Consider the following 12,819-nt stretch of genomic DNA (forward strand, 5'->3'; position numbering starts at 1 on the left):
CAGCCAGCAAAGGAGGCTGAGGAAAAATGGTCAGATATACACGAGTAAAACCAGAAAAGCAGGGATATTTAAGAAGAGAAGATACCAGGAAGAAGTCATTAGGTATGGAAAGGCTAAGATTGAGGAAAGAGAAATTCCCAAGGATGCTGGAGAGAGTGATATCCAGAGCAAAGATAAGCTTTAGAAAGGACAAGGCATGCAAATGATAAAGATGATAACAATATGACTAAAATGATAATGATAATAGCAAATTTATTTATTGAAGAATTTTATTGGAATGAGATTGAAGTGAGGAGAGAGCATTCAAGACAGAGACAAAGCATGACGAAAGATACCGATTATTGATTGATTGATAATAGCTAATTAATCTATTGAACACTTAACATGTTGACAAGTATACTAAAAGCTTCAAATTAATTATAAAATATAATCTCTTAGCAATACTAATGGATAAGTTTTATTACTGAAACAGAGAGATATTAACTTACTTGTGTACAATCACAGAGCTAATGATACATATTTAAGCTGATATGCAAACCCAGGTCTGGTCAGTACCATAGCCTTACCTCTTATCCACCATTACTACATTGCTAATTTACTTCATCTTTGCTGATAATTGAAAAAGGTAAAATTAAAGGCACAAACAATTGCTTATTACTGGTGTTAGTCATAGAGGGAAGAGTTAATTGGTATTAGAATCTCAATCCCTGCCTAACTGCTTCTCATTCCAACTCCTCTTTCTTCCTTATACATCTCCTAGAATGAGGATGCAGGGCTGTTGGTATCTTGATATATTGATAACAATGATCAGAATCTCTAAAAGATGATTTATTCTTCTTTGCCTGAACCAAACATTTTCAACTTTCAAACCCTTAAAGCAAATCAATGTAACCATAATCAGTTGAATAGTATCACCCTCTCATGCTATCATTATAAATTCACATGTATACTCACTTTACTAATACCTTTGTGTCTCAGGTTCATCTATATGCAGAAGCAAGATAAACAATATCAAAATAACAAACCACAGAGTTGCCACTAGTAAGTAGCAAATTGTAGGAAAGTTAAGTATGCTATTTATCATCTTTGTCTCAATAGCTACTGATTTGATATGAAAAAATTGTTAGCCATTCATCCTCTCCGACTTCTTGTAAATCAGGTTCAAATTCTTATTGCTTCCCAAACTCTGATTAAGATCAAGTGCAGATTCAAATTCTTCTTAATACTATCCTCAAAACATCACTGTTTACAGGACTGATGCCTTGTAACATGATTTGAATTCAAGAGAATTGTACAAATTACAAAACTAATGGTTAGACAATTTGATAATTTATAATTATTTTGACTAAAAATATAAATTTAACAAAATTAGGACTCTATTTGTATGGTAAGGTATAATTTCAATCACTTAAAATTTTATTCCTCAATCACTTAAAATTTTATTCCTATGAGTCTAAAGAAGACCAAGCTAGTGTATTTCAAAACGATTATTTCCATGGAAAGAGAAAGAAAGCTATGCAAATTCGTGGCAGTAGATGTGATGTTGGTTAAAATAGAATAGAAAATGATTAAGAAATTACTTAAGACCATCAGATATCAAAGATTCTACTGTGTAAGAATTAAATACACCTACCCACAGGGCTCTTGAAAATAGGTAGTGTCAGTGTGCCGATCCAGAGCTAGCTTGGTGTATGCAGTGTCACCTCTTGAGAAGTCTGAAGTGAAATACCACATCCTCCCATAGATGGTTTCTCTGTGAAATGAAATAAAAGAAGACTTATTAGCTATTTGAAATTTTTCTTTTTGTCTTTAAAACTGTTTCCAATACTTTACTCACAAATAATAATATAATTTTTGGTTCAAGATTGCCATCCATGAGGTGAGATTGACAGTTAAATGCATCACCAGTCTTGACAATTCTGTCAATGATTTATATTCTAGGAAGTTGAAGGAGAAACTGTGGAAGTATAATGTACTCTGAAAGCTTAGAGTCATCCACTTTGTTTATCTGCCTACTTTTAATAGCCTTCATATTCAAGGTTATTCCCTGTGCTTACCTTCCTTTCATAGAAAAAGATGATGTAGCTGCTTCTAGAAGTGATTTATTTAAGTTAATTTTTATAAATGTTGTGTTTTATTAATATTCTTAGTTTTCGATAATAGTGCTAATTTTCTAATATCTTGGATAATTCAATTTTCAAGGTTGACTGAAGAGTTTCCATATTCTTCATATGATGTAGAAGTGATCTTTTGATCATGGAGGAATAAGGAATAGAAAAAAAGGATAATTTGTTATCAGTATTTAGTGAGACTTGCTATATTGTTTGTGTTGTATTTCTCTCTGAGGGTTGTATCACAGATTTTGATTTTTGTAAATTATTTTCTTAGTAGGCTCAGGTATGAATAAAGGTCACTTTAATTTTTCAGCACTCAGAGTTCATCATTATCTAAACTCTCCAAGTCTAATCAGGAAATGTTTTTACTTTTGATTATAAAAGTTCTAAAGCCTTCTCAATTTATTGCTTACCTGAATAGTTTCTTTTACTCGAAAGTTCTCAAACTGTTTCTAAATGAATAGCTCATAAATGCTATTGATTTATGTTCTACTAGCATAAGGCAAATGATCCAGCATTATTTACTACGCAATGAACTACATCTGGGTCTTATCAAATAAAAGAGGAGTACTAATTATAATGAAGTAGGTTTATATCACGTTTAATACTATGTAAGATCATTCTCTATGTCAGGTACAAATGCAGAAGGGAAATGAAAAGAACACTATATTTAGGATCAGGAAACCTGAGGTATTTAAACCCTAGCTTTATTGTTTACTATCAGAGCAATCCCAGGCGAGTCAATATATCTTAGCATCAGGTGCCTCAACAGTAGAAAAGAAGATAAAGCATGCAATTATAAAAATTACTATTGGGCTGGGGCTGTAGTTCAGTGGTAGAGTGCCCACATCGCACGTGTGAGGCACTGGGTTCAATCCTCAGCACCACATAAAAATAAAGATATTGTGTCCAACTACAACTAAAAATATATTTTAAAAAAAGAATTACTGGGCTGGGGATGTGGCTCAAGCAGTAACGTGTTCGCCTGGCATGTGCGGGGTGCTGGGTTCAATCCTCAGCACCACATAAAAATAAAATAAAGATGTTGTGTCCACCAAAAACTGAAAAATAAATATTAAAAAATCTCTCTCTTTAAAAAAATTACTAAAATAATATATGTGAATGTGCTGGTTAAAGCTATATAGTGTTTTAACAATCAATCTCTAAATCAAGCCCTAGGAATCACAGAAGGTCAAAACTGGATTATCTTGTGATACCATGTTGCTCAAACTGATTTTGAACAGAAGTTAAAACAGAGGATGGTGGGGGAAATGAGAGGGTATTTATGTGTTTTGGAATGAATTTGCCTATGGTCATATAAGTACTTGATGGTAGAACTTAAACTACTAGCAAGTTCTTTTTATTCACATTGTTCTTTCTAGTGTACAATGATAACTATCACTTTGAGGACTAGAGGGCAAGAAACTATTCCAGTGATTTGAAAGTCTTCATTATATTTACCACATAAGTTTCTTTAGAGATTAGATTTCTAGTCCTTAAGTAAATCACTGCAAGTGGAAGTCCCCTTATTCAGGACACAAAATATTCTGGACTCAAAACAAGGGTGACCAGACCATTTATATTTTTAATAGTGTTCATACTCTGGAAATTAATTATTGTGGATTTCAGGAAACTAATAAATTACCTGATTAAGCTGATCCTTTCTGCCATCTTCTCTGTGTGTTCTTGAGTGGCAGGAACATTTTCTACAAATGCAATTCCATAGAGCAGAAAGTTTTGTAGAAAGTTCTTCAGTCCCTCATTGGTTTCTAAGAAACTCTGGAAATCTATAGATGGAACTTGGGCTTGCTGGTAGATTTCAGCATTCCATAATATTCTAGGCTGGATAACCTTTTGTTTCTGTCCTTCATAGCTATTTTTCATTAGCCAATCCAATTCGTATCTAGTCACATGCCCATCTGGCCCTTTTAGGGGAAAAAAGACATTACAATAATAGTTTTAAATACTGCCAATAATTTACTGGTTAATGATATTAATTCTTTTTTATGGTGCTGGGGATTGAACCCAGAGCCTTGTGCATGGCAAGCACTTTATCAAGGGTATTGAATCCAGGGCCTTGTGCATGGCAAGCAGTCTACCAACTGAGCTATATCTCCAGAGCAGGATGTTAATTTTTAGCAACCAATTACCTAGTATTGTACTGTTTATGAAACCAAAGTAAAATGAGCAGCTATAATGTGTTTCAGATAGAAATATTTTGGGGTGGAGTGGTATGCATGAATACATTAATGAATAAACAAATAGACCTTCCCAGAAGGTAAATAAGTTTATGGAATTCTAGCTACATAGTAAAGGACTTTTGGAACATTTATTAAGTCATCAAAGAATGATAATCCCAGTAGGTTGTTAGTCTACACTGCACTGTCTCCCCTTGTTCCCAATCTCCATTTCCCACCTTACAAACTCAGAATATTTGAGGTAGATGGGACTAATCTTTATTTTACAGATGGTGAAAAGGTCATTTAGTGTTGAGTATCCTTTATCTGAAATACCTGGGGACCAGAACTGTTTCTGATTTGGAATTCTTGTTTTTTCTTTTTTCTTTTAGTTTTATTGATTTTATTTTTTAAATACATGACAGCAGAATGCATTACAATTCTAATTACACATATAGAGCATATTTTTTCATATCTTTGTATATAAAGTATGTTCATGCCAATTCATACCTTTATACATGTACTCATGTACTTTGTTGGGTTTTTTTGCATTACAATTCTTTTTTAAAATTTTTTTTAGATGTTGATGGACTTTTATTTTATTTATTTATTTATATGCGGTGCTGAGAATTGAACCCAGTGCCTCACACATGCTAGGCAAGCGCTTTACCACTGAGCCACAACCCCAGCCCTGCATTACAATTCTTATTACACATATATACCACAATTTTTCATATCTCTGTTTGTATATAAAGTATTTGACACCCAATTCGAGTCTTCATACATGTACTTTGATTTCTGTAGTTTTATTTAAGGAAGTGATTCTTCCTGCTTTATTCCATGTTCATGGATTGGAATAAATAATTTTGTTAAAATGTCTATATTATGTGAAACAATATTCATATTAAATGCAATCCCTATCAAATTACCAATGACATTCTTTACAAAAATAGAAAAAAAGATCCAGAACTCTGCCTGAAACTTTGCATACAATATTTAGGACACAAGACTGAGATGTGCTCTCCAAAGAGGTTGGGTAGCCCTAACTTTTTGGCCTTGCTGATTTAAGTACCTCTGGTATCTCTTTTAGCCTGGCTGTCTCCACAGTTAGCAGCTTTTCTTGGTTGACAGTCCACACAGCTGGCATCTCTTAATTACTGGGGTCTCCATTCCAGCTTTGTCCTCACTTTCACAGCTCATGCATGGTCCTCTGAGGGGCAACCTACAGGGACTCTGGTCCTGCTGCACTGTGTCTGGCCTCCCAGGCCTTCTTTTGAAATCTTGGTGGAACCCTCCATGATACCTTAACTCTATAGCATCTTACATTCCTGCAGAACCAGCACCACATGGATGACATGTTGTCTACTGCAAGTTTGCACAATACCAGGACCCCTGGAATCCTGGCTGCAATGACTTCTAAGTACCTTTGTGGATCAGAATGGTAAAAGAACTTCCTAAGTCCCACTGTGAAAGCCAGATGTGCCCTGATGTCTTCTCAAAGGGATTTTCTCTTTTATACACTGGAGCCTATAGTAGGTGTGATTTTGAAAATTTGTGAGATGCCCTCAAGGCATCTTTTCTATTATCTCTATCCAAAGTACTCTGTATCAATTTAAGATCTGTAATCTCTTTAACAAGGACACTTTCCTGGGTCCATTTTATAAACATTTTATGGTCAAACTGCAAGTTTTTAAAATCCTTTAGCTCTGTTTTCTCTCCAAATTCTCACAGTAAACCTGTCTAAAAGCTATCAACAATATCCAAACCATCCATACCACTGATCAAATAATGCATTGCCTTGAAATTATTTCCACTGGATTAATTAGTCCATTACCTTTAAATTCAACCTCATATAAAGTCTGAGGATATGGAAAAATGTAGCCAAGTTCCTTCCCAGAAGATAACACAAATGGCCTATAGTCCAATTTCCAACAGAATCTTCACTTCCCTCTGAAACCTCATGAGCATAGCCCACATTCCTATTGCCATTCTGGTCTTCTGAGCTCCCACCAGAATCACTGATTAAGCTCTGCTTATATCATTCTAAAGATTTTCAAACTTGCACCTCTAAACTTCAAAATTCCTCCTACAAACCAGCTCCAAAGACTTTTGAACCACATGGTTAGGTTAGTCACAGCAGCAGCACCACTCCAAGTACTGGTACCAATTTCTGTGTAGTCAACTTTTGTTGCTGTGACCATAAGACCTGACAAGAAAAGTTAGAGGAGCAAAAGTTTATTCAGAGCTAGGGTTGCAGAGGTCTCAGTCTATAAATGGTTAATTCCATTGCTCTGGGACCAAAGTGAAGCAGTACAACATGGGATAAGTCCCCATCAAAGAAAAGATTTTCAGCTCATGGTGAGGTCAGGTAGTAGAAAGAGAGGTGGGAAGGGGACACAGGAAAGATGCACCCTTCCAGGGTATGTATGCACCCTTCTACCTCCTCTAGCTGTAGCCCATCTGCCTGAAGTTGTCACCACCTAGTCGGTTCATTCAAACTAGGACAGACTGATTGGGTTATAGCTCTCATAATCCAATCATTTTAGCTCCAAATATTCCTTCATTAACACAGGAGCTTTTGGGGAACACCTCACATCCAAACTAGAACAGGCATCACATTAAAAAGCTTCTGCACAGCAAAGGAAACAAGATCATGAATAGAGAGCCTAATGAATGGGTGAAAATCTTTGACAGCTGCTCTTCTGACAGGGATTAATATAAAGAACATACAAAGAACTTAAAACTTAATTCCACAAGATAAATGAATGAATCAATAAATAGGAAAATAAACTAAAAAGACATTTCTCAAAAGAAGAAATACAAATGGCCAACAAATATATTTAAAAGTGTTCAACTACAGTGAAATTACAATTACAATTTCATCTCACCCAAGTTAGAATGGCAGTCATCAAGAATACAAATAACAAATGCTGGTGAGGATGTGGAGGAAAAGGTACACTGATAAACTGTTGGTGAGACTTCAAATTAATACACTCACTTTGAAAGTCAGTATGGGGATTCGCCAAAAGACGAGGAATGGAACCACCACATGACCCAGCTATCCCAGTCCAAAAAAAACTAAAATCAGCATATTATAGTGATACATGCATACCAATGTTTATAGCAGCACAGTTCAGTTGCCAACTTATGGAATCAGCCCATATGTCCATAGACAGACAAATGAATAAAGAAATTGTGGTGTGTATATACACAATGGAGTTTTACTCAGCTACAAAAAAGAATGAAATAATGTCATTTGCTGGTAAATAGATGGAACTGGAGACCATTGTGCAAAGTGAAATAACCCAGACTCAGAAAGTCAAGGGTCAAATGTTTTCTCTCATATTGGAGGCCAGAGGGAGAGAAGGGTGAAAGGAATATAAAGGGGGATCTCAAGAAAATAGAAGGAAGACCAACAGAGTAGAAGAAGATCAAGAAGGAGGGTGGAGTGGAGGGAAAGGGAAGATACTGGGAAATGAGACTGATCAAATTATGTTATATACATATATGTCATAATGAATCCCACTATTATGTATAATTATAATACAACAGTAAAAAATAATTATTTTTAAAAAGAATACTCCAAGGAGGTTTCCTCACCACTTACAAGTGAAAAAGAGTGTGGTCTCTTCCTGACGAATGATCTTTGGCTTGATACATAAATCCACACTGGCAGTGTCCAGGCTGCGCTGGTGAGTCTTAGAGTTGTAGCAAGATGCTGAGCGGCAGTGGTCTCGAAGCCAGACATAATCAAAGCGCATCACAGTGTCAGCATATTGCAATTCTAAGAAAAAGATCACATTTATCAGAAGTATTTATTTAGGGAAGCTAAACAAAATCAGCAGCCAAAAACCTTCCTTCAAAAAGACTTCTCCAAAGAAACAAATAAGAATAATAAGGAGGAGATTAACTCCTTGCCAAGTTATTAAAATATACTACAGAATTTCCATAATTAACATAGTGTTATGTTGTTATAGAAATAGGTAAAACAATGGTAGAATACAAAAAGCCCAGAAATATGGCCAAATATGTAGAGGGTATAAAAGAGGTACTTGAACAAGTTTAACAACGTTTCTGTTAGTTTGAAGTTATACCAAGGTTAAAATTTCAAAAAATCAAAGACTTTACTATGTACCAATTTGCTTAATTAAAAAGTACATAAAAATGAAATCAAGTTTATAAAAGAAATAAAAATGATAAAGTGGGAATAAAAAATATGGAGGAATATTATAGAGAAATCTTATAAAAAATTTCCCTGAAGGATTTGAAGTAAACCTAAATGAAGACATGTAGTGCTCACAGATGGGCAATTTCAATAGTGAAAAGAAATAAATTCTCCCACAAATTACAAGTAATTCTAATCCATATTCTAGTAGAAATTTTCATGTACTGAATAAGATAATTTCAAAATTCATATTGAGAAGTAACAAAGCAATAATTTTGAAAAAGGAGATTGGATGAGATACCAGATTATAATACCAAAACTTTAGAAGTCTGATATCATTACAAAATAAATGCATAGATCAAAGGAATAGAATAGAATCCCAAAGTAGACTCACATATACATTAAAATATGATACATGAAAGAAGTGGCATTTTACAACAGTGGAATAATACCTTTACTGCTCACACTGACTTTCATTATATTATTATTCTCATTTGAAAGACAAGGAGATTAAAGGTTAGAGATGTTCAGTAACTTTTAAAATAATATAATAATTAGGTAGTACAGTTGTTGTTCAGCCTCATATACAACTACACTACTGTTTTTCAAATTATAGTCTTGGCACAGAGACAAACCCACATAAATACAGTTATCTCATACTACACAAAGGCACCAAAAACATACATTGGAGAAAATTGCTGGGAAAACTGGAAATCCATATGTAGCAAAATGAAATTAAACCCCTATCTCTCACCCTGCACAAAACTCAACTCAAAGTGGATCAAGGACCTAGGCACTAGAACAGAGACCCTGTGTGTAAATAGAAGAAAAAGTAGGACCAAATCTTCATCATGTCAAATTAGGACATGACTTCCTTAACAAGATTCCTAAAGTGCAAGAAGTAAGATTAAGAATCAATAAATGGGATGGATTCAAACTAAAAAGATTCTTCTCAGCAAAGAAAACAATCAGTAACATGAAGGGAGAGCCTACAGAATGGGAGACAATATATATTTACCACATGCACCTCAGATACAGCACTAATCTCTAGGATATATAAAGATCTCAAAAAACTTAACACCAAAAAACCCCAAATAACCCAATCAATAAATGAGCCAAAGAACTGAACAGACACTTCTCAGAAGAAGATATAAAACTGATCAACAAATATATGAAAAAATGATCATTATCTCTAGCAATTAGAGAAATACAAATCAAAACTACTCAAAGATTTCATCTCACTCCTGTCAGAATGGCAATTATCAAGAATATAAGCAACAATAAGTGCTGGCAAGGATATGGGGAAAAGGCACACTCATACATTGCTAGCGGGATGGCAAATTGGTGCTACCACTTAGGAAAGCCATATAAAGATACTTCAGAAAATTTGGGAATGGAACCAGCATTTGACCCAGCTATCCCACTCCTCAGTCTATACCCAAAGGACTTACTTAAAAATATCATACTAGTAACGCAGCCACATTAATGTTTGTAGAAGCTTAATTCACCATAGCTAAACTGTGGAACCAACCCAGATGCCCTTCAGTAGATGAATGGATAAAAGAAGCTGTGATATCAGCAGTAAAAGAGAATAAAATCATGGCATTTTCAGGTAAATGGATGGAGTTGGAGAATATCATGCTAAGTGAAGTTAGCCAATCCCCCCAAATCAAAGGCTGAATGTTTTCTCTGATAAGTGGATGCTAATCCATAATGGGGGGGCATGGGAAAAATGGAGCAACTTTGATTGGGCAAAGGGGAAGAAGGGGCGGGGTTAGGGAATGGGAGTAGGAAAGATGGTGGAATGAGATGGATATTGTTACACTTCCAGAGAAATGTAAAGTTGTGCTACAATTGTGTACAATGAATCAAAATGCATTCTGCTGTCTTATATACCTAATTAAAATAAATAAACAAATAAAGAAAGAAAGAAAGAAAAGGAAAGAAAGAAAGAAAGAAAGAAAGAACGAAAGAAAGAACGAAAGAAAGAAAGAAAGAAAATTATAATTTTGGGAATCTGGAGATGTGGCTCCTGAAAAGTCAGGGTGAGAAGTCTGGCAAATTCCCCCCCCCCCAAAAAAAAGCAATAATAAAACTGGACAAATCTGTCAAAACAATCATTGTAGGATTCTGGAAATTGTCCAAAGGCATACAATAAATTAATAAGCATTTATTATAGTACTAATATTTTGAGGAACTGTTCTCTGTAATGACTGTAGTAATTTACATTCCCACCAACAATTCTTTCTCCATATCCTCACCAGCATTTGTTATCTCTTGTTAGTACTTCAGTGTAGTTTTGATTTGCATTTCCCTGATGATTACTGATGTTGATCATCTTTTTATATGCCTGTTGGTCATTTGTATGCCTTTTTTGGGGAAATGTCTATTCAGATTCTTTGCACATGCTTTAATTGGGCTATATATTTTGTTGCAATGGAGTTGTGGTAAGTTTTTTATACATTGTGGATACTACCCCCTTATCTGATATGTGTTTTACAAATATTTTCCCCAGTATGTATGTTGCCTTTTTATTTTGATTTTTCTCTTTGTGCAGAAGCTTTTTAGTTTAATTACTCAAATTTACTTATTCCTGCTTTAAAAAAATTTTTTTTGACACCAGGGATTGAACCCAGAGATACTTAACCACTGAGTCACATCCCCAGCCCTTTTTATATTTTTTATTTCATTTTGAGACAGGGTCCCAGTAAGTTGCTTAGGACCTTGCTAAGTTGCTGAAGTTGGTTTTGAACTTGTGATCCTCTTGCCTCAGCCTCCCACGTCTCTGGGATTATAGGCATGTGCCACAACATCCAGCCTTATTCTTGCTTTTGTAGTGTGAACTTTTGGTATGGTATTCAAAATATCATTTCCAAGGACAACATCAAGGAGCTTTCCCCCTACGTTTTCTTCTAGGAGTTTATAGCTTCAAGGTGTATGTTTAGGTCTTTTACCCATTTTGAGTTGATTTTTGTGTATAATGCGAGTTAAAGAGTCTTATGTCATTCTTTTGCATTCTGGGTATATACTCAAAGGAGATGAAATCACCACCATGTAAAGATATCTGTATTTCCATGATCATTGTAGCACTATTTACAATAGCAATGATATGGGAATGACTTAAGTGCTTGTTGATGGGCAAATGGGTAAAAAAATTGTGGAATATTTTTCAGCCTTAAAAAGGAGATCCTGCCATTTGCTACAATATGGATGAATCTGGAGGACATAATGCCAAGTAAAACAAGCTAGCACAGAAGGAAATATGTAATGATCTCACTTCTATGTGGAATATAAAAAAATAAAATATATAGAGAATAAAGCAGTGGTTAAGATGGGTGGAAGAAGGAAATGGGAGATGGATGACAAAGGATATAAAGTAGAAGGTTAGTATGATGAACAAGTCTAGAAATCTGTACAACATGAGGATTTAGCTAATAATAATGTATTGTATTTTGGAGTTTGCTAAATGAGTAGATTTTAGCTGCTCTTTCCACAGATACACAACATCGTTAACTATTTGACATGACCAGATATGCTAACTTACTTCAAATTGGTGACCTTTTAACTATCTATATGGATCTCATAATACCATGTTACGTACTTTAAATATACACATTAAAATTTATTTTTAGAGAAAGCATTTATTTGAGAAGAACCACTGAACCTTGGGTAAGAAGAGTGGGAATGTGGTATGTTTTAGCCTGGGGTGTTCCCACTCTGTATCCTAGCACCAACTCCATCAATAGCAGTTCTACAAGGACAGGCAATTCAAGAAAAATCAGTGGCTTTACTGCCAAAGGGATTAACTTGATTTGGAACAGAATGGAAAACAAACAAACAAACCATGCCCTGGATGTTGTTGAAAACAATCTGGGAAGGCATACTAGTTGAGGCAAGCAAAAAACTAGAAGAGGGGAAAATCTAACAAGTGGATCAAGAGAATGAGACAACCATAAAAGATCTTGAACCAGCCAGCTTCCACACACCCTTGCTATTTGAAAGCCTGTGTACCCATGCAGGGCTGTGTACACACTAAAGAGAGACTGGAAATGCTCCTATTTATCTACATGTCCCTGGGAGAAAATGAAGCTTTATACATGCACAAAGGAGATAATGGAGTAGCAGAAAGTAAAAACCAGGACAGACTTGTAGACAGGATGAATTTTGAATGTGTGTCTCAATCTATACCTACAGCCGTTGGCAAATGGAGAGACATGATTGACTTAAGGTTTCTAAGCATGATTGCTAAGCCATAGTTGTCTGGCCACTAAGCTATTGAAAGAATTCTCAATCTCAGCATTGCGAATATCAAGGCCAGATAATTTTTTTATGACAGGGCACCACCCTGTGCATTATAGACTGC

General features: G+C 35.1%; 1 protein-coding gene across 1 annotated transcript in view; it reads right to left on the reverse strand.

The window, feature by feature from the left end:
• Tmlhe (trimethyllysine hydroxylase, epsilon) overlaps positions 1 to 12,819 on the reverse strand; it is a 75,511-nt gene that overhangs the window by 22,565 nt on the left and 40,127 nt on the right. Inside the window, exons 3-5 of the mRNA XM_077106757.1 lie at positions 7,899 to 8,075; positions 3,760 to 4,039; positions 1,634 to 1,753 (exon numbers count right to left, since the gene is read on the reverse strand). Of these exons, the coding sequence (XP_076962872.1) occupies positions 1,634 to 1,753; positions 3,760 to 4,039; positions 7,899 to 8,075 (577 nt within the window). The remainder of the gene's footprint in view (positions 1 to 1,633; positions 1,754 to 3,759; positions 4,040 to 7,898; positions 8,076 to 12,819) is intronic.

The sequence above is a fragment of the Callospermophilus lateralis genome, chromosome X, assembly GCF_048772815.1.
Source record: "Callospermophilus lateralis isolate mCalLat2 chromosome X, mCalLat2.hap1, whole genome shotgun sequence".
NCBI classification, from domain to species: domain Eukaryota; kingdom Metazoa; phylum Chordata; class Mammalia; order Rodentia; family Sciuridae; genus Callospermophilus; species Callospermophilus lateralis.